Source organism: Ischnura elegans, chromosome X (assembly GCF_921293095.1).
Source record: "Ischnura elegans chromosome X, ioIscEleg1.1, whole genome shotgun sequence".
In the NCBI taxonomy this organism is placed as follows: Eukaryota; Metazoa; Arthropoda; class Insecta; order Odonata; family Coenagrionidae; genus Ischnura; species Ischnura elegans.
This window is the reverse complement of record NC_060259.1, coordinates 62,729,573-62,752,644: the sequence shown is the minus strand read 5'-3', so window position 1 is coordinate 62,752,644 and position 23,072 is coordinate 62,729,573. Positions and strand designations below refer to the sequence as shown.

The window sequence follows — 23,072 nt, the reverse complement described above, 5'->3', positions numbered from 1 at the left end:
GTATTTATGATATAAATTACCAAAAAATTAAAGTAATGTGCGTAATTTAATGTAGATTAGGTATCCATCCACTTTTTGATAGAATTTGATACAAGATTTACCGGCAATATAATTTTTCAAAAGAAGGACACTAATGCTAGTGCAGGACATATTTTATTTCCAGCTTGAGATTCATGATTACTGATCACTTCCACGACACTGATTATGGATTCCATAATTACTTGATTTAGAACAGAGCAAGGAACTTGCTGACAAAATAGCATGATATACCCCTTCCCCTTCAGTTTTTCAGCCCATTAATAGGCACTACTATTTACTGTTACATCTAACTAACTTCACTTCAGACACTTGGCGAATGGAATGAGTGAAATTTTGATTAGGCTCAAACATATTTATATGCAGGAAATGTTAATATACAAAATTTTTTAAACAATTTAACTTGGCTAATTTATTATGCAAAGCATAATTAATCAGTACTAATAATCCTTTTATGCAAATATTATCCATTAGAATACAGATATGCTGGATAGAGAGATAGCTAATTAACAAGCACTTGCAAATGCCAAGTGTTGAATAGAGATAGATTTCAAATATTATTGAGCAATATTATTCATTTAGTAAGAATTTGAGAAAGCTTCTAGATAGCAGTTGAAAAGAAACATCCTAAAAACTCAGCGCCAATATAATTAGTGTCCTTATGTTATAGTCATTTACAAATTGATGTCCTAGGAGAAACAAGGCATATTTCAAACAGTCAACAGCTGCTGCGACAAGGTATAACCATAAAGCAATTGTCAAAGGAAATGATTTTCTCTGAGCAACATCAAACACTAGCAATGGTTGGCTACTCTGGGTAAAAAAAGGTTCCTACTTAAATAAACAGTCACCAAATGCACAGTTTGAGGGCGGTCCACGCAGTTAACAATAACATGCACGGGATGCAAGAGGTAACAAAAGGGGAATCACCTGTCAAGCTCTTCTTCTTCCGTTGCTTTTTAGCTTCTGCAGAGGAGAGCATGCAAAAGGAAATACATTAGTGTCACAAACTTAGATACATAAAGTAACAAAATACTTGCTTCACTTTCATATCAAAAAATAACACATTTTGCACCCATGTGGACTCATAATTGCAACCTCATGAATGTATGCAAACACAGTTTTTACATACCACCATAGTGAAACAAGCATTTTCAAAGACATAGGGAGTCAGGGGTACATAGCAAAACTAGAAACATATGATTGACATTTTTTTATGTTCGTGATTACAAATGCTCATATCATGACAATTAAATAATGAATGATTTTTAACATAGATGTGTTTAGGAATTGTGGCATAAAGGGGTGCAAAACTCCAAAACTTTATTGGTAAAATACATAATTGAAAACTAAAGGGAAACTGTACATATAATGTACCTCAGTTAGCAACCATGCAACGTATCAACAATCACTAAATAAAGGATAAAGCCAAAAAATATACACATCATGCCTTAAGGAAATTTAATGAACACTTTACCTTTCTTCTTTTGTTTCATTTCTGCTTCATGCTGATTTTGTGCTGCACCTAATAATGTTAAAATTATACCAGCTTGAGAATTAACTCCTACGGCAGTTACTAGCATTTTCCCACTGCCTTCCATTACATGCGTTCCTAGAGGAAAAGAAAATATGAACACTTAGGGATGAGAAGAGATGTAATAAACAGCAAAAGTCGGTCATCACGGTTGAATCACTCACCTGACAATACCATGGGATCAAATGACTCTCCCTTTTTTACATGATCTGACTCCCCGGTAAGCGATGACTCATCTACTTTGAGGTCATTACTTTGGATTAACACTCCATCGGCAGGCAAAAGGTCTCCATATTTGATCTTCAATCAACAAATTCATTACATGTTTGTACAACCTTCACATCTGAGCAATAAAACATCACGAGAACTGTACTAACCTGACATATGTCACCAACAACAATGTCACCCACTGCTATCTGTTTCACTTCACCACCTCGGATCACAGAAAATTTATGTTCACCTTCAATTCTACTTTGTAAACCTCTAAATTGTCTCTCCTTTGTGTAATCATTGAAGGCTGTAACAATTACAACTACAATAACAGAAATAAGGATTGCCAGGCCTTCTATCCAGCCATGATTCCCGTCTTCGTCCTCGGCTGAAAAATAAGAAAATATGATATAAATTTCTGCTCCAAGCTGCATTTGGCGAGTTAATTGCCAAAATATTAACAAACAACCCAAAAAAAAACTTGTGATAAAGAAAATAAAAATTGAGATTCCTAACTAGAAGAAACTAATATAATATGAATTCTTATTAATGTGCAATTTTAGAAGTGAATATACTAAATGCAACTGAGAGATGCTAGAAGAAAGTGGATCTCACAGAATTCACAGAATAGACTTTAAGCATTTTTCATGGGATGGCAAATATGCACTTACATTGAGCTTTAAACAATTGAATTCATTGCGAATGTTGTTGCGAATTTTTTTTTTAGAAAAAGCCAGATATGACACAAGGAAGTGCCAAATGAAAAATTTTTCTCATTTTTTAATTTGAGGAAAATTATCTTGATCACAAGGAAGTTTTAATAAATTATCATTTCACCAGAGAAATTTCATGACTAGCAAAAAACTTCATCACAGTTAGTCTCAAACATTTACTAGAAAAATACATACACAGCATCACTGCATCAATGACATTTAACTGCAACGGAAGTTGCATTACAATTGAAGCACATATTTACGACATAACTAAATTCCATGTGACCATAAGAGCAAAGCACACCAACAAGTAGATATGTTTACACAAGGCCAGATTTGGCAGCAAATGAATATATATTCACTGAATTTACTTGAAAATATAAAATGAACATTTCCCATCATTCCACAGCAAAATGAAACGCAGTTTATAATTTTTCTAACCAACAAAATTAAATTTTTTATGCCAGACAGAGATCTCACTTCGAAAGTTGGAAGGAGTAGAAATGTTAAAAAGAAAAAAAAAACTGAGAAAAATATCTGATACTACACATTATTAGGAGGGGAAAAATTATCAATCCCAGAACAGCAAACTTGTCAAGGAAGACTAGTCACCTCAAAATGAAATGATAAAGAAGGGTAGCTTGAGGTAAAAAGGATAAGGAGAAAGACTATTAACGTACTGAAGCTTGAAGAATAACCATATCAGCACAAAATGTAAGAGACAATTTTGCTATGAAATATAATGTAGCATTTCAATCATCCAATTTTTGATTTAGTTCAGAATGTTCTATCGTAAGATGAAGCTTGGCACTCAGTATACATTGCACTCTTCATCAGGTAATTAGAGTCAAGTTTATAATGTAATATCCTGAGAAAATTCTATGTAATATAGTTTACTAAGGACAAACAAAAATAATAATTTCACACAAACATATGAAATTGTTTCCCTTCTAATCCTTCTTTTCCTCATAAAAGATCTACCCTTGTTTACTGGTCTACAAGTTCTCAATTGGCTGATAGGAAATTATTTTTTACATTACTACAGAATTGAGCATTTCAGCTAATTAGAAATAAAACGATTAATAAATAGAAAAAAATAGAGTGATTTGAAGAGTGGAGCTCTGTGGCACAAAAATTGTGTTCAAATGTTTAGATTCATGAAGTGTAGCTCATGGCATTGAAATGATATATCATTTTATACTTTGTAAATGCAGTAATACTATACTCAAGATCATAATGTGACATTATGAGAGAAGTCAATGTAATATATTTTACTCAGGACAAACAAAGAGAATAATTTCACACGAACACATGAAAATGCTTTTCCTTTGTTGATCTTGATTGCAAGAAGAAGAGATAAGGAAAAAGAGTAGTGTTCCACCTGGCCTATTTGAAAAGAAAAATGTAAACAATTCCATACTTATAAATAAAATGGGGAGTAGAATTTCTCATGCATGTTGTCTCACTTGCATTCCTTAAAAGACTAATGCAATACCACTCAATCGCTTGAAGCCATTCACCAATTATGACACTACAACCATGCACACCCCACATTATAGAGTAACCACAACTGAAAGATCAAACCATGAGATGAAGCAATATCTATGCAGGAAATATGGAAACTTAAAAAGAAATACTTCACAGCTGAAAAACAAACCCATAAATATTTTCAGGAAAGAAAAGTGATCGCAGATCATTATGATCCAGATTTAATTGCCAACGAACCGATATTCAATCTATATAAAAACCTTATTTGATTGTGAAGAGATTCAAAAAAATTAATAGCTTCCAGTAAATATAATCTACATCGATGAACATGGGTGGCAAAAAAACATGCATCAAAGTTGAAGGTGGGAGATATGAAGTTCCCACAATTTTAACTTCCAACGATTTTACTTACTTTTCATTCAAAACAAAAAACAAAGTTTTTTCGTGATTGCCAAGAAAAATTCAAGTAAAAGTTACACAGCAACCCAATTTATTTTACAAGAGCCTTCAAATCAATTCAACTAATGCAAGATTCTGTAAACATTCCCTTTCTTATGGTGCCAGAAAAAATGACGTCATAAAGTCAAAGACTTGGAAAATGGAGCATGAACTTTCAAATCTAATTCAAAATAAAATGGTAACATGTATAGGAACAGAAATAAGTGCCTACCCCCTAGAGTTGAATGGTAAGAATTTCCCTTCTGTAAGTCTATTCATAAGGGTTCTTTAATGCCCATAAGAAAAATTAAGAGGTATGAATGGTCAAGCATGTATAAATGGTCAAGTGTCGCAATCATGTTGCCTTTCATGACTGTAATGTAAAGAAAATTTTAGCAATGATTGCTGAGATGAAAGGGGATTACAGAAAGAATTTATAAAATAGGTACTTCAAGTTTAATGATGACCATGGATAAAATTTACTGAAAAACATACATCAGTAATGTAAACATGGCATATAGAAGTCAAATAACCTCATGAAATAGATATATATCAAGATATTAATGCCTATAAATGCATGCTTTTTGAGTCCAGGTTAATGTAAATAATCGCTGCAAGGAAAAAATTTCATTCGGTTAAGAGGCTTAAGACAAAAATCCTTTAATTTTACCATGGGCAAAGCTGCAACTGACAAAAGTTCATTAGATAATTGATCAGTATACTTCATGGAGAGTTACAAAGCTAATGTTGTCTGCAATTCCAGGCCTCATCGGAAAAACCTCAAGAGCGTATCACTACAAAAGATTTGTTACTTAACAAACAATTTAGCTCCCAATGCCTTAGGCAAATTAAATTTGTTGTGTTGACGCTACAACAAAGATGCTTAAAAATGTTAACAACTATCAAAGGAATTACTTGGAAAAAGTACTATGTACCTAAGTGACACTTTCAAAATATGAAAATACACAAAAAAACCTGCATTTAACCATATTCACTAGCATCTTACTATGATAACTTTTCATCCTTAATTGCAAAATTCTTAAAGATTATGATAGCTCAGGACACTTGACGTAACAGCTGTAAAAATAAATGTATGAAGATCATACATTATGGAGGTAACGATACCGATAAAAAATAAATCTTAACTCAATATTTCAGGTAAGAATCACAAACATTGAAAGATGAGGTTCAGTGAGAGGTGAGGAGAAACACACGTGAGGTCCCAACTTTCAGGTGATTGAAAACTCTCTAGAAATAGTATTACGTACACTTGCAGTAGAATGATGCTATTGATGAAAAAATGTTAAACCACAAATAAAATGGAGCATGCTAGAGTGTTATAGGTGCTGAAGAGGAAAAACTTAGTAAGAGTGCATTTTAATTTGGTGAAATACTGAAAGAATTTAATTTCTCCTGCTTTATTACACCATGTTAAATTCAGAAGAATGTTCAGTTTCAAATGGTATTTTTCGAATTCTTGCCTAAATTATTTTACAAGCTCTTATCACTTTTGATGATTATACACAGGAAGGAAGTTACCCAGGTACTGAGATAATATGGAAATGCAGTAGAATTTTCATCCATTATTAAAACAAGAACCATTGACAAAATTTAACGTTGAAGTTCTATTTAAACCGTTCACAGACATTAAAATCATATCCAGCACAACATTCAACGTGTGTTTATGTACGCTTGAAAATATTCCGACTTAGCTTCTTAATTTTTACTGTTGACTATTACTGAAGGGTTTAAATAAAGAGAGTTACCTGAAGTTCTTAACTTCACTCATGAAGGGTTGCACAAAGGAACAATTATCAGCCACCCAAGGGAAAATTTTTGATACATAACGACCATATCATAAATGACCACTTTAGAAATGTCCCTGGCTGATGATCCACAGATAAAAACACTTAGGGCTAGGAAAGCACATTTAATGATATTGCATCACCACAATGCCAAGAAAAATATTTTCCACACAACATGCAAGTTAACAAATATTAGTCACAGAAAATAAGTTCCATAATTATCAATCAACACTTATAGTACATCCACGTTATGTCAGTACACTTTATCTCTTATTTAAACCACAGAATTATGTATGTTGATTGATGCATTCCCCTTCAGGAATGCAAATTATTAAGCCACACATGTTATGATATATTTTATAAAAAAAGATACGATAGCAAATTTGAGCTGTATAGTATATAGCAACTGTTTTGTGGATCAATTTACAAAAAGCTGTAGCAACATTACTGGACACGAGATTTTAAAATTAATTTGAGTATTTCAGATGATCAATAGAATGAGAAGCACTGCTATATTTATAGAGGGAGTATTTAACACGGGGTTTAGCACTGGATATATTACAAAATTTTTGTGCAAGATTCTTATGCAGAAAAATACTAGATTATACCATTTTAATGAATTACATAAAGAATATACGTATGCATTAAATTCATGCTTTATACAATATGAGACAGATGTGAATATGTTTGATAGAAAGAAGGCAGATTTTAGGCACAACATCATTTTGTTGAGGATATGATTATTTATACTAAAAGATTAATGTTGATACTGCAACTACCTTTACCAAGGAAATCAAAGTTATTCGTTACTCTAAATTACAGATTTGAAGCACACTCCTCTTCAAAGCATATGGGTAAAATAAGGAATAACTTGATAGTAGGTATAATATTTGGGTGGGCTACATTACACTGAAGAAATTAACTAAAATGTTCTCATTCTCTTGTAAGTGGTATGACAAACAACATAAATTACTCGGAAATGTGAAGACTAGCAGGTCGAACACTGAACATTAAAGCTGTTTCTTTAATTACAACAGGGACACTACAATGTGTGAACAGTACAACCAACAAATGCGAGGTAGTTACCCATGGTTTCTTCTAATTCATCTGATGATGGCATCCAAAAATAAATAAATTTCAAGTATTAATGACCATTAAAACACTATGCCATCTGCCAGCAATCATAATTTAACTAGGGGCACTACATGACCAGATATGGCTATATAAGTTATTAAACTTATGCTAATTCTAAGGGCTACTGATTGTTGGAATGCAATTAAATTTATTGATTCAAGTACAAAAGCAGCTTTTCAGCTGACTCCAATATGATAATTTAATTCATCATAATACAAATACTTTTTACCTACTTCACTAGCTGAAAAGCAATACATATTTTGCTGCCTTGAAGCATAATAATACAAATATTATTAATTAACTGCTAGACTGTTTCTTTGGCCAAAAATCAAAAAGCAGATATCAAAATTAAATTTTAAGAAAACACCATAATGGTCCATTCTTAACAAATGATTTAACACCTTGAAAGGAGATAACAGCCCAAGGTATCATTTGATACATGTCTATGCATTAAAATACAGCAGTTAAATGGCATCTTAAGCTCATTCTGCTACTGAATGAATGAAAATATGTATGTACGTCTAATTAAAAACATTAGAAGGAAAGGTACCAAGATTTACTAGGACAGGACAAACAGAGACACTGAGAGGGAACATAAACATTATGGGCAAATGGGAATTATAAAATTACTAATTTAAACCAATAAATAATCTTACCTACATACTTTAGGTATGGCATAATACTTGCAGCAGCTATGAATTGGAAATCAAATCCCTTTTCATGAATTTTTCTAGGGATGAATACATAATCCTAGCAGAAAGTGTGCTTTTGATACTTATCCAACTGCTTTAAATATTCTCTAATTCCCCAATCAACCTCGAATTTCAAAAATTGGAGGTTGAAAAGCTAAACTCACATCACGTGCACCCATTTTATTATGCCACTGAATGGCAAAATGAGTCTACTTTAAAGATACAATAAGAGGTCCAAATGATGAGAAAAAAATTCCATTGAGACTGAAATCTTCCACGAATCAACTTTAAAACCAAGTCTACTATTCTCTAAGTCTAAGTCACTATTTGAGTTTCAGTCCTATTCTTAGCTCTTGCATTTATTTCATGAAAATAATTTTGTTAACTCCCGGCATTAAAGAAATTGATAGTTACATAGAGAGTTTACGGTAAAAATCATATCTCACTATCACAGTCTGGAGCAATTTAGTACATTAATAGACTTGCATAATTAGCCTATTGTATGTCTTCCTAATGGGGGAGCCAAAGTTCCTTGTTGCATAAAAAAGCAAATATTCGTATGCTAAAAAATTGCATTTTAAGAGCTTTGCCGATTATGAGAAAGAGTAACAGAATATAAAAATTTAACCAATGTAGTAGAAAATTGAATTTAATCAATTTAATTGATATAAAATGTCTAAAACAAAGCTATAAAAAGAATCAAAAACCTTTTGGAAGGCAAGAGATAAAGAATAATAAGATTCAAGGCATGTTTTTGTATAAAATACATTCATGAAAACATTAAAATGAGCATAATTGGCATTTTTTTAAATCTGTGTTGAGGCATCTAACAAATGACCATACAACCATAATGAAAATTTGATCAAAACGTGAAACTCTCAGAGTAAACTATCAGTTCAATAGGGTGGTTTCCTATTATTTTTTATAGCATACATTGAAAGATTATTACTCCTGGAGTACATTTTTCACACTTCTAGATTTTTAAATGATGATATCTATATTTCGTGATTAAATAAAAAGTGAAAATTTTCAAGCACGCGAAAATGCGACGGCTAAGTATGAATGCTGGGAAAATCCTGTGTGAAGTCATTCTGGTTCCAGCTGCCGCCGTGTCAGGCCACCTTGGTGCAGGGCTGTGAGCACCGCTACGATGCAGGCTGCTAGCAGGTAGCAGAGTACCTAGCTAGCAGGCAGCGCTTGGCTTATATAAGCATTGTTAATACCCTATCAAACGAAGGAAACTTTCCGACCATAGGCAATTTTAATAGGCGATTATTAAGAGATATTTCCCTGAGCTCTGTGCCTTATGCATGCATTGGTAATCTCATACGATGTAAAACTCCTTACTGCTCGTATAGCATCTAGGTCCCCTCTGACGTCACGTGGAGTGGCATCGCATGGGTGCCAATCTGGCCTTTCACAAATGAGGTTAAAATTGACCATTAACATTCTTCTAAACTGGGATTTCTAATACCAAATGATTTGTATATTATGAATATACTAATGGTGTGTAACAAATCGCAATCAATGCCTTTCGTTTTCTTTGATGAAGGAAATTTATCTCTTGTTCGGAAAGTTGCATGGGGGCCTTATGGAAGAGAAACCCCATCCCCCTACGCAAGAAATGAGAGATTGTGGTTCACTTTCTAATGGACACTGCTCCATATGAAAAATTATTTGTGCCTTCATCCCAAGCCACCACCATTTGACTTGGCACAAGATTCTGGAGAACAGGAAACTCCCCACCCAACCCCACTTAGCCGTCTTATGCAAATTTTTCATCGAGTTTGCCCACTGCGATTTGTGAGGTTGTGCACACCTGCCCATATGCATAAACGTCAACACCAGACACGTTATTGATTACAAATCTAACCATCTACACAGTGCAAATCATCATGTGTTTCATTCAATTTAGGAAAAAACAATGAATACTAATAATTAAAATTACAAATTGAAGGGGAATGAAGATGCTTCCTTTACTTGGTTCAAAAAAAAAATTTTTCTTGCAAGTCAAAGGAACCTGAAACTGTTTGATGAGTTGATTTATAAAAATTGCATAATATCCATTGCCTTCACGAATACTGATATTAATTTCAATTGAATCTAAACGAGCAATGCATAGATTTAAACAATTTACCTAAATTCAGTCAATAAAGGCCGAATTATATTTCAAAATAAATTATTAAACCTATAGCACATACAATTTCCCTTACTTTTTTCTACTAGCAGAGAAACTGACCAAATAAAATACAATAAAATTTTGTTGATTAGTAAAGGATGTTTCTTCATCCCACATAATATTTTAATCACATACTTCAATATTGAATGCAAAATAATTTTTCTGGTAGAGAAATCATTCACAAAAGCTATTAAATAATAAAAAATGTAAGTTAAAGATATAAATAACCCATAAAAAGTATCTTCATGGAGCACGGCAAAGAGGCGATGGCTTGTGCATCAATGCTCCACACACACAAAAATTAAACACTAAATACAAAATATACCACACCAGTGTAATCCTGAGTATGGAATATTTTGCAAAATTATCAGTCGTCATTGGGATCAATGTGATGAGTTCCATTTTTCTGGAATGTTTACTACTCATGCCTAAATATTAGTCTAGCATGCGGTTATCTCTAGAATTTTGATGAATGCAAGCATTTAAACCAAGGGTATTAAATGAATAGCTCCTGTAGCTGTTTTGCAATCTTGAGGGATAATGTGTAACATAGAATTATTTGAACCTGCAATGTTAATCATGCAAAATATTATTTGAAGTATGTTATTGCCACAATATATAGTGATAAAATATGCCCAAAGTGTTACAGGAGTTAAGACCAATTCCAAAAAGCATTATTCTAATAAACTACTGAAAATAATAAGTCATTTACCTTCTTCTTTGAGTGTCCAAATAAAAAAAGTGGAACAATAAAAATGAAATTAGCACAAGAGAGATCAAAAGATTTAATCACACACATTCTAGATATAACTATTGAAAACACTAAGTATCAAGAGGCATAAAACCCTGTTCTCTGGAACACGGCATCATAACTTGCAAAACTTATGCAAATATGAATATGCATGCCTTAAACCAGTTCCACAAGGATATAAGTGTTTATCACATATCAAGAAAGAAATTGAAAACTATGAGTGAGACAAATGAAAAAGCACACAATCCCAGAAAATTAGGTTTACTGTTACAAATCTCACAATCAATCAACAAAGACAAGATAAAATGGCCTCATTCTGATTGGTACAACTAAAACTTATTTTTACTTCAACTCAACATGAAATCACTGCCATTTATAACTAATTTAAGTAGGCTTATTTAACATAAAGAATGTGTACTTAGAAAAAATTGAAGATGACCATTTATAGGCTTCACAGTAGAGCACAGATTATTCATGGCCATGAAGTGGGGAGCCAAATCAAAAATGATCATCAGTTCATGAGCAACCCAGTAGTTTTAACATATAGTTTCATACCATGGTTTATCTGGGTCAATTGAGCTCATTTCATTAGCATATAGCATTGAGGGGAAAGGATACAATAGGGAAAATAGAAGAAGGTAGAAAAGGGTGAGTAGGAAGCTGGCTAAGCAATGGATAGTCAGTGCTCGATTGTATTTTAAAAAAAATCTCTACTTGTAATGAATGAGGATTCATCTCAAATCACTTCTAACTGTAGAGGGCACACTCTTTTCTAAAATGAATATCAATGAGAAAATACAATAAAAATGAACACTGATTTACAAAATCAAGCATTTGCTTCACGATGAAAGACAGAAAAAAATATTATAAGTGAAAACAATACATGTTTTTATTTGAGGCCCTGTGTGAGGAAAACAATAGTTTCAAACTAGGAGAAATAATAGACATATTAGGTTCCTAATTCCTCCACTAACAGACAGGCCATGAACAGAAAGTGCCTTATTCTGAGGTCATCAGTAAGATGGGTGATAACAACACCTAATTAACACTAAACTGGGTATTGATTTCTGTTAAAAATATTTTGAGTACATATTCTTTCAAGAATAAATTGCCTACTCAAACAAAGTTATTTCAGTAGATAATAATCACTAACTAAGACCACATAACCTAGAAAAATATATACCATGAAGAATGTGAAACTAACTACTTATTTTTAGACAATTTATGATATGATCCTAGGGAAAAAATTCAAAACCAAATAAAAGGGACTGCAATAGTAAATTTCTTATGCTAAACATGGAAACGCATCCTGATGAAAGAGTATACTTCAACCTAGAAACTCTAAACATACAATAGTTCATTGAGATGTTTTCCAAATACAAATGTGTAAAAAACACACAATCTAAAAAAAATACTAAAACCAACCTCCAAGTTGTAAACACTGAGTGAGAGATAATTACATACATAATTTCACATTTAGACAAATGCCTTTTATGAGGGTACCATACCAATAGATAGCAAGTAACACACTGACTCTATCACATTAACGACGTACATTCAAAATACCTACATTATATTTAGATGCAAGTTTATTACGTACTGTAACACACTAGTATAAAGTGCATGACATACTAAGTTTTGTAAAACTATTGAACTTAGTCCTAAGTGGAATGGAGATTATTAGTTTAAAGTTTCACAAATTTAAAATGTTACTTTTTCCACCAACTGTAATATATTCTATTTAACATTTAAAAATTAAATAATTACCTTGCTCCTCATCTGCTGGCTGGTAAAATGACAATCCTAATGAAACCAAAGCAGCAATTTCAAGAATTATTAATGTAACATCTTGTAAAGCTTCCCAAACTAGTTGCAAAAATGTTTTGGGTGGTTTAGGTGGTATAACATTTGAACCAAATGTTTCCCGTCTATGTTCTATATCTACAGCATTCCCACTTAGCCCTGCAAAAAAATCAGAGCCAATTAGAATATTTCAAATGTACATGTGTCATTATTATAAAATACTTAACTTTCTTTTAATTAAACACTTCCACCAAAGTTATTCAATAACACGAAAAAACAATTTGACAATTAGAAAATAGCAATAGTCATCTACACACTTAATATCCAATATATGATTTACTCATTTATTACATGCATGCAGTGGGGCCGACTCCATGGGGCCTGAGGGGGCTCGAGCCCCCTCAAAAATTTGTTATGGGTGAGAGGAAAAAATGTGTCAGGCTTGCCGATTTTCCCGGGAGTGTCCAGATATCGATATTCGAATTATCAGGGGTCTAATGTTTATCATATGACTCTTCTTATATGCTTAAAAAACTTAAAACTCACTACTTATAAATTTCCCGGGGCATGATCCCCGGTTTGGGCCCCCCAATATTTTTTTTAAGTCGGCGTCCCTGCATGCATGCACACCTATCACCTCATCATCCCTAGTTTTCACCGACAGGTGTGGTGACTTTGAATAAAAACCTACAGGTGAAAACTAGGGATGGGTCGTTCGAATAGTCGAATCACTGAATACCTCGATTAATGAGCTTTTACCGCTATTGGATATTCGATGACACAAAGTTATCAATTATTCGAATTTAAAATACACAGCACAGATTGTCCGTGATTCAATTTTAATCTGTTGACAATGGTTGGGTCTTACATGAAGGTTTGCACATTTGAATGGTTCAATTCTTTAATAATATTTTTACGAAAACTTATCATTGAAAATAAGCAATACGTATAATCCAGATGACTCCACGATAACAACACTAAGAAGAATGCTTGTATACCTTCGTGTATGTATACGCGCTAAGGGCACGCGTGTTCCTCTTCCGACTCCCTGATGCATGGTCATTTCTTATTTTTACATATCCTAATTATAAAGATACTATCACTTCTATAATTAATTTCAGTTTCAAGGATAATGAAGCTAAGCAACAGTAATTATGAAGAAAACAAAAGCATTGCGGTGCTTCATGCGTGCAAGTTCGATGTATTCGTGGGTGACAGCTGCATTGTTGCGTCAGGATTTGGGAGACGTATTGAAGTAGAATGACTTGCAAAATGTTCAGGATTTTTTATTTTAATTTTCGTTTGTATTTAAAATTGGTGGTAAATGAACATTCAGTAATGCAGTAATTGATATTCGAGAGAGGTTTTCCGAAGAAAGTATTCGAATTCGAGAAAAATGCTGTTCGACCCATCTCTAGGAAAAACTAAAGGGCAGAGGAGGCCCATTCCAACCCGTAGAAGTCTGATTTCTGTTGCCTCTTCGGTCGCATTTAAATTGGTTTTCAAAAAGGTCCGCGGCGCTGTGAGGAGTGCTATGCAATCCACTTTTTCCCAATATTTCGCATTATATTGTTTGCAATTACGAGGAATAGTATTGAGCTCTTATGAATTTGATTGATCGCATCATCATGTACATAAATTTCGGTCAACAACCTTAATTATATCTTATTTCCTCGTGAAACTCGGATCTTTTCGTCCGTCAGTGACGCGAGTGGTGACTTCAGTAAACCTATTTAAATGCGTGGTGGTTGACAACACATGTAGAGGCAAACTTAAGGATCCTCTTTTGTTATATTCGTGATAAAGGGGGCCATTCATGGACGGCAATTTAGGCTAAAGTATACTTTAGCTGGGCTGAAGCCTGCTTTCTCCGTTTCATCAACATTAGAAGAAAAATGGCCGAGTCTTCACTTTACCATGAAGTGCCCAACCGGAGATCACTTTAGGGGTAATGTGTCCTTTAAGGCTTGTTTACATGGTACTTAAACACGTACGGGTTAATGCCAAAATGTATGAACGCCAAAATGCACCGTGTAACCACCCAACTTGTGCGAATGCATGCACAGAAAATAGAACCTGTTCTAATTTGGTTCATGCATTCGTACATGTTCCGTTCCGGTCCACAAAATTCATTCACGCAAACGTACATTAACTCGTACGTGTTAATGTATCGTGTAAACGGGCCTTTACAGATGAATGAATATGGCCGCACCAGCTGTTGTTGAAGTTGAAACATGACGATATTTTGGGCTACGGAAATTAATAGGAATAAATTTTTTGGTCCACAGCAGCAGATAGGTGTGTTTCAAGAAATAACCGGACCCGTAATAAGTCGCTTTTCCCTCAAAATACACCGAGTTAGTATTGATGGAGATGATCCATTACTTAAATTCTGCAGCTGAACTCTATTGGTCGTTATACTACCTAGGAAATTTTTTGTGATTATTACTGCACAGTAAGTGGTTGAACAGGTTGGCATAATTTATGTTGATTTTGAATAAAAGCTAATTATTAAGTTCTTAGGTTATTTATGTTTATATTCTAGAATTTCCCTTAAAGATACTTGAAATGATAGCAGAATTCTGTTTATTTTGGCGGTAATGGTCCGAAAAGCAAGGACTTGATTGTCATGTCATTTGGGCCTACTTCTTGCTAGTTTCAATTCGTTGCATTGCATCTTAAACATTTCATTCCATGATTTCATAATGCACTCTTTCCACATGCCTCCATATCATGTTTAACATCTTCTGTTTCTGTTATTTTAAACTAGCAGTTTTCCTGTTTCATTTTTTGACTATGCATTTCAATGTTTACAATGACGATATAGGAATTCATCCAGATGGGCAGCAATAATAAAGTAAATCATACTTTCCTTCATTGTCATATTATCTGCAGTAAAGCAATATTTTCTTAAGAATGTAGCATTATTATGAAATTTTCTTTAAACAGCATCACAGATTTCTTTGAATTCTCCCACAACAAAATTTGTGAATGGATACTTGTGGTAAGGTATTCATGTATGCTGAGGCATCTTTTGAAGTAGACAGAGAAATTAAGTGATACAAATCCATTCTCAAATTAAATTTGTTTCATTGCATGGCCATGCAGTTATGTGTTTTGATGACATAGGTATTGTTGGGAGTCCACTCCTCTAGCATATAGCCCTGTAGGTCAACATTTCAAGGATTTAAATATTGCTAAACATTAAAGACTTCAATACACACCCATACCTCCTTCAAAATATGCATCCACCTGGGAGTACCATTGATTAGTAAATTTTCAAGTTAATTAGTACAGTTCCAAGGGCGTACCCAAGATTGTAACTAGGGGGGGACCTATATATTCGCAAGCTAAAAAAACCTTACGTTCGACTTCATTACATAAAATTAATTTAATTTATTTTTCAGAAGATATGAAATAATTGCATCATTCTAAACCATTTAAGTTAGGTGAAATATAAAAAAATCAGGTGGATATTAAGAAAAACCATACTCCAACAATGCTTCTTTCCTACTGACTTAGAATTGCATGAATACTTCTGCATATCTCACTAGAACCCCAACAAGAGATATAGATATTTTTTTTTATTTTCTTAGATATTGAAGCAAATAACATAAAACAGGAAATATTTCAAAAGAAGAATGAAAAAATGTAAATAAATTGGAACGCATTTACAGAAAATACCCTTAGCCCTTCAGGAATGAGCCTATAAAATGCTCACAATACAAATTAACAATAAAATAATTTTCTCAAATAAAGTAAATTTCTCCAACAAAATTTTCATGTTCATGAAAAATCTTGAAAAACTGCTTGTCATTGTCATTAAGGAAACTTGATGGCTAACATAACTTCTTTCCGTGATTTTAACATCAACAATATTCCCTCCAGAAGTTCATGATAATTGTATGATTTTTGGTTTTCCCGGCATATCAGTTGCAGAAAAGTTTCTCGGGTTTTCCACCAGTTGATGTCGTATGGATGACATCAACCAGTGGAAAACCCGAGAAACTTTTCTGTTCATGATATTTAATCGCATTAGGTAAATTCAGCATGATATAATTAAGTGCAAGAAATGCAGGCATTAAATTAGTCACAAATATTATGGAGGATTTACAAGACGGAAGATCTAGTACTTTCTGAGTAGATAAGTTGAATAAAACTCTTAGGGTGCGATTCATAGACGACACTGAAATTGCTCTCTTTACGGTAAAGTGAGACTTTAGCTTAAGTTAGTTTCATAGTCGTCCCAAGGATCTCACTTTATAAAGTGGCACTTTAGCTGCTAAAGTCTCGATCATACATTTAAATTTTGAGTGTCAGCAATGAACACTGCAAAAAAGTTAAGAAAAAGGTGACACTCGATATTAATTGCGAAGTTGTTTACAGGTTTTTGGCGACTGGGTTCCTGTGTCGTATTTTCCAAAGATTTTACTAAGCTGCATTTTCTCGTTATGTCATTTTGTGTGCAAAAGTAAATGAATACTGCGTTATTGAAAGCTTTTCCCCACTAACATTTGTGTATGTTAGAGGTTGAGTTGGTTGAATAAAAGCTCACTTTTAATTGGCTTCGTGCATTGGAAATGCTCTCTGATGTTTCCAGCGAAGTTAAGATTCAAATGCTGATATTTTCACGTCATTTTATGATCATCTTTTATGTTTAACTGCATTTGGTTGTTTGGACTACATGTTAGTCGATGTTTATTGGTATACGTTCATTAAAGGTGGGTGAAATAGTGAAATACTCTCGCGTTAACTTGACACTGTACCAATTAATTTGAAGATTTACCAATCAGTGGTTGTCTCAGATGGATGCATATTTTGAAAGAGGCATGGTTGTGTATTGAATTCTTTTGTGCTTACCAATATTTTAACTCTTGGAATGTTAGCGTGCGTGGCTGTATGTACTAGAGAAATGGACATTTTAAGAATACCTATGTCATCAAAACGAATGAATGTATGACCACCCAATCAAGCATGTTGAATGTGAGAATGATTTATATAAATAAATATCTCTGTGTCGACTCCTATAAATTTCCATAACCCATATATCTTCATATTTCAACTTCAACAACAGCCGGCACGGCCACATTTATTCATCCGTAAAGGACACTTTAGCCTTAAAGTGAGATCCGGTTGGGCACTTAATGGTATAGTGATGATTCAGCCACATTTCTTCTAAAGTGGCATTTATGAAATGGAGGAAGCAGACTTTAGCCTTACTATGCAGTCTATGAATTGCACCCTTAAGAGGGTTTACCATCCTGTTCTCCTTATCCACTCTTCACCAATACTACCAGTCCAGTCAAGATCCTCATTCTCATTCATGGATGCAGAGAAAAAGGAAATTGGCAGAAATATAAAACAAAAGGAATGGATATCACCAATTTAAAAAAAATAGAAAATTTTTGACCAAATTTTTTGATTTTAACGTAATGGATGCAGCCAGGCTCACAAAATACAGGATTCCACTCTTATGAATCATGGACTACTATACCTTCACTTGGTGATGTATACAATTTTTTACAAATTTCTTGGACTCCTCCGTATTCGTCTGCTTTCGCGATCCCCTCCCTTCCCCTGTGCTCCATAAGGTCTCGTAAGTGCTTGAGACTGATTCCATATTGCGCTGGTCTACCATCAATTGTCGCCATTGTCCCGGTTTAACCTGCAAATAAAAGTAGAAAAGTAAGATAGTGATTTAAACAAATTTAATGGTAAAACTAATTTTTAATAGCCAGAGTAATAAAACAACTCCTGGATCAAAATACAATCAGAAGACACATGGCAATGATTGTACACCAAATGTTTTCACCAATTCAAACCCCAGTTAAAAAAATACACAGATATAAATAAAAAAAATTAAAAATAATTTTTTCTACATTGTAATCTCTATTGCACTCTAATTACTAAAAGAAATATGATTTTATCTTTTTTGCTCCTGTAACTGAAAATGGGAGGTGGGAATACTCAGTGGCGCAGCGACAGGGGTTTTGGGGGATAAAGCCCCACCCCCCCAGAACTCAGAGAAATTTTTTAGTTTAATCCATTTGACTTAATTGGATTAATATTACATATAGATTAGTGTAAGGATCAATAAAGTATACTTCTGAAAGCCGTAAAACTCACCATTTAGAGCCATTTATTTGGAAAATTTTCTAAGGGAGATCATTACACAGACTGATACAAAATCTTATCAACTTTTTAAAGAGAATAATGCATTTGGTGGAGGGCTTTCAACATAAGGGAGAGACTATAGACATATCAGGGAGAAATGTATTGGCTAAGGAGGTACTGCAATGAGAAACTCTTGAATATTAAAAGTGGCTTTAAATGAGCCATCAGCTGGCCAAATGTGAAATGAGAATGTACAGCAATTGAGGACATCGACATTAAGATGTGGAGAAGTATCATGGAGCAACTAGTCTGATGAGTAAGAGCACAGTATGGCTGAATATGAATTTAAAAGATACACGAAACTAGAACTAAGAATTTAGGAAAACTAAAAGTTGGGTCAGAAATACATTTCATAGGAACATTCTTTGGGAGTAAACCAGCCAAATTAATAAGAGGAGAAGAAAATATAAGAATCAGAGGTTCAAATGAGAAACAAAGGAGATTTGACTTACGGAATAAAACAAACTGATATGGATGCTTAATTATATGATATTATGAAGTTTTCCCCATGACCTGGCAATTATAGCACAGAAGTCAATCAATATGACAAAATCAACAATGATTAGGAGGTCTCCTGAGTGGTAATATAATAATATGTTTTACTAAACTATGTGCTACCTGTTAGACTAACATATTATCCAAGCCCCGAAAGGAAGTGATAGATAAATACAAAAGAAGCCCAAAGGCTGTAATTTTTATAAATTACATACACCATCATAGGCGGATCCAGGGGGGGGGCACGGGGGCACGTGCCCCCCCCAGACCCTTAAAAGTATGATAGATTTTTAATACGGTCCCATTATAATATCGTTCGTTTTGTATAACAAGGTATCCTTGTGCCCCCCCCCCCCTGAACGAAATCCTGGATACGGCCTTGCTTGTGCCCCTCCCAGAAAGAAATCCTGGATCCGCCCCTGTACAACATGCCATTATATTTATACAAGTTCCACTTATTTTGCTCTGGAGTAACAAAAGGTAAAATTTCCAATTTCTTCTCCTAACAGATAAAAATCAACCTATGGGACCACATGGTCAGAGTACAAAAATAAAGGATGCAAAATGACATGTTCACTTGATGTAAAACTTTGTAATAAAACTGTCCTACCAGCAGAAAGTTTTCATTCTAGAATCAACATTTGCATAGAGATGAAGCACTTTATGCCTAGGGAGCTAAAAGAATAAGTGATGTAAACAACTGTACAATAATATTGTACATTTCTGAAGAAAAACAGAAGGTTGACCAAAAAACTTAAAATAGATACTTAATGCAGTAATATTGTTACCATTAATTGTTATTCTAATGAGTGAATCACTACTGATAAAATGTGTGCAATTTTATTAACCTAAATAATTTTCAATATTAATTTCACTATGGTAAAACTATGCATCTCCTGACATAAGAATATGTATCTACGTATGAATATATCTCTCACGAAGCTAAGCATATAAAAACTAATCTTTAAAACATCTCTTGAGCCGACATATCTCCATATACATATGGGCAGTAATTAAACCAATTTCTTGCTGAGTCAACAAGTTCTTATTCACGTGGAAAGCCAAACAGATAGTAGTGCTAGGGAGCAAGGAAGGGGTTCAAAAATTTTATATACGGGCAACTACGTAACCATTTCGACGATATTGAGGGGTGGGGCACAACTAACCTCTACCGCCAATTTATATCACAGGAGCGATCAGCTGATTACCAATTAAACGCGACGACGTCAACACAGCCAGCCACCTCTCAGGCTTCTACGAGGGTTTTAGAGAGAGAGAGGAAACAAGCCAATTCTTTTGTACGTATCGTCAAAAGTAATCCATTTGTAAGATCCATCTAAAAGTAAATTGGCTTTGGTTAAATAAAATGATACTTTTCCAATTACCTATTTATTTCATTAGTATATTTACACATTCGGCCCGTGCGAATGCCGTTACAAATGGGCAATAATTGACGAGAATTTAATTCTAAGGTCTCACTGATATTGACAAGAAGAGTTTATGAAATATTATTTTCACATTATTATAATATATCCAGCATTTAATACACGAGCTATACTTGAATACTAGGGAAAAATAAACAGCAAGATTAAGTCCCGACAATATCTTCCATGCAAGGAGTAGTTACCAACGAGAAGGTATAAAACCAGTAGAAAACCTTATGAACAGTGATATACTATATATAAAGCTCTGCGAGGTAGAAAAAGCTATCAAGTGCATTATTAACAATACAAAGGAAAACCACCTACACATAATAATCCATGTAAAAGGAAATGCATCATCCTGAATTGGACATCTATTTCTTTGAAATGAAGGCATAGAGCCAGCCGTTATAACGAGAACGACATTCAATCAGCAAAGGACGAAAATATCCAAGAGACCCATGCATAAATACCTAAGCTTGGTAATCTCAAACCTTGGTTGCCTGGCAACTGGAAAAAAATAGAAGAAAAGTTTACACGCGCCGATTGCGCATGGATAGGCTCAGCTGCCACATTACCCGCGAATCCTCAATAAATACAAATGGGTAATACGAATGGACTAATTCTCCAATTTGTAGTTTAAATTCATCAAGGTGATTTAAATTAATACATGATACTCAAAATCCAAGAATATGGCTTTAGTACTAATTATAATTGGCCAATTCTTTCACTGAAATCGAAAATTATCGAACAAGTACCCGGGACGAGTAACAGATGACAAGGATTATTACAAGTCAAACACCATAGCATTGAAAGATTATCATAACAAACAATCGTCACCTAAATGTGTGTGTGCGCGTGTGTGTGTGTATAGTACGATTGTTTATCTAACGCAAAATACCATAAGAGCAGCAAAAATTTTAGTGACACTATGAACGAAGGGGATCGATAGGACTTCAATATACGACGTGAATGCGGGACGCATTTGAACTCGTACAACAGAAAAACACATGCTAAATCTTCTTATACAATGCATTATAAGTATTATCCATAACTGGGGAAAAATTCTGGTAAAAATAGGCGAGATCATCAAAATCCCAGTCATACAACAGCAGGGAAAATGAAAGTAAACAAAAATGATAAAAGCTAAAAACTTCGGAGACATAAAATGATCTAAAATATCGTTTAACGACATAATACATGCTACGGGCGGTTAATTCCAACGCATGAGTTATACACAAAAAAATTATTAGCACGCGTAAAACGATGAGCGCCATGGTCGTGAACGCGAATTTAGAGGCAGCAACCGTCTTCGATATTCAGTTTGGTAGTGAGAATTTAACGCAGACGGCGAATACTAAATCACAATTTCCTTAAGTATGCCCAATTTACTTCACTATTGCAAAAATGGCTACCCAGAAAATAAATAATTCCGACCATGTAACTTGCTATTTTCTTACGCTGGAACCACTTAGTACTATAAAGTAATGCTACTACTGCTATTAAACACGCGTGGGCTTACACTATGACAGATAACTCGATAAACCAGATAATGCATACGTATGTCATAAACTGTGTTGCAGATGTGCTTTTCTTTGTCCGTTCAAATAAAGGCCAAATTTGGGGAGATCTATCTGAGAAGAGTGCACGCAAGGCAATATCTCTAAACATTCGTGGATCTCCCTCAATTCCCGCTGGCTACTGCCTTGCATCCCATGATCCCATCAACCACCCCAGGAAAGAACCTGATAATAGACATGTTGGTGAAGGATAACTCATTCCGCCAGACAGATAGAAGGAAAAAAACGGGTATTTCTCGGATCAGGGGCGGTCTATCTAAACGAGATCAACCCGAGGGATTTTATTGCTATAAAAACCTAATCAAGGCCCCGAAGTCGCCTCGGTTCAATTCCATGCACATTCAGAATACGGAGCACCCACTTTTTTCGGCTGTGAACCCATACCGACCTCGGGTCACCCCTGCCTTGATCCCATCACTGCCATTGCAACCCAGTTTTTCTCGGTTTCCTACTTACCTACGAACCGAATACATACGGTTTACTAGAGTAACAAATAAGTAACCTGACTTACGCGGTTAACTCAAAACTATAGTAAGATGACTCACCGAAAAAGTAGTTTTCAGGCGATTCCATAAATAACATTTCTCGGGTAAAGAGTAGCCACATTAGAATGGAAACG

The 23,072-nt window shown here is 34.2% G+C and overlaps 1 protein-coding gene across 16 annotated transcripts in view; it reads right to left on the bottom strand.

Annotated features, from left to right (window-relative positions):
- The window catches only part of LOC124170630 (plasma membrane calcium-transporting ATPase 2), a 611,417-nt gene that overhangs the window by 63,216 nt on the left and 525,129 nt on the right, over positions 1–23,072 (bottom strand). For 9 of the 16 annotated variants that reach the window (XM_046549474.1, XM_046549473.1, XM_046549477.1 and 6 more), the window contains 8 exons: positions 18,278–18,448; positions 12,748–12,942; positions 10,942–10,947; positions 7,311–7,331; positions 1,948–2,168; positions 1,735–1,870; positions 1,514–1,648; positions 967–1,002 (listed from right to left, as the gene is read on the bottom strand). In XM_046549474.1, coding sequence (XP_046405430.1) covers positions 967–1,002; positions 1,514–1,648; positions 1,735–1,870; positions 1,948–2,168; positions 7,311–7,331; positions 10,942–10,947; positions 12,748–12,942; positions 18,278–18,434 — 907 coding nt within the window. In that variant the 5' untranslated portion in view covers positions 18,435–18,448. Of the gene's footprint in view, positions 1–966; positions 1,003–1,513; positions 1,649–1,734; positions 1,871–1,947; positions 2,169–7,310; positions 7,332–10,941; positions 10,948–12,747; positions 12,943–18,277; positions 18,449–21,200; positions 21,222–23,072 lie in introns of those variants that run through there. The other 7 variants (XM_046549480.1, XM_046549481.1, XM_046549486.1 and 4 more) reach the window with 7 other exon arrangements.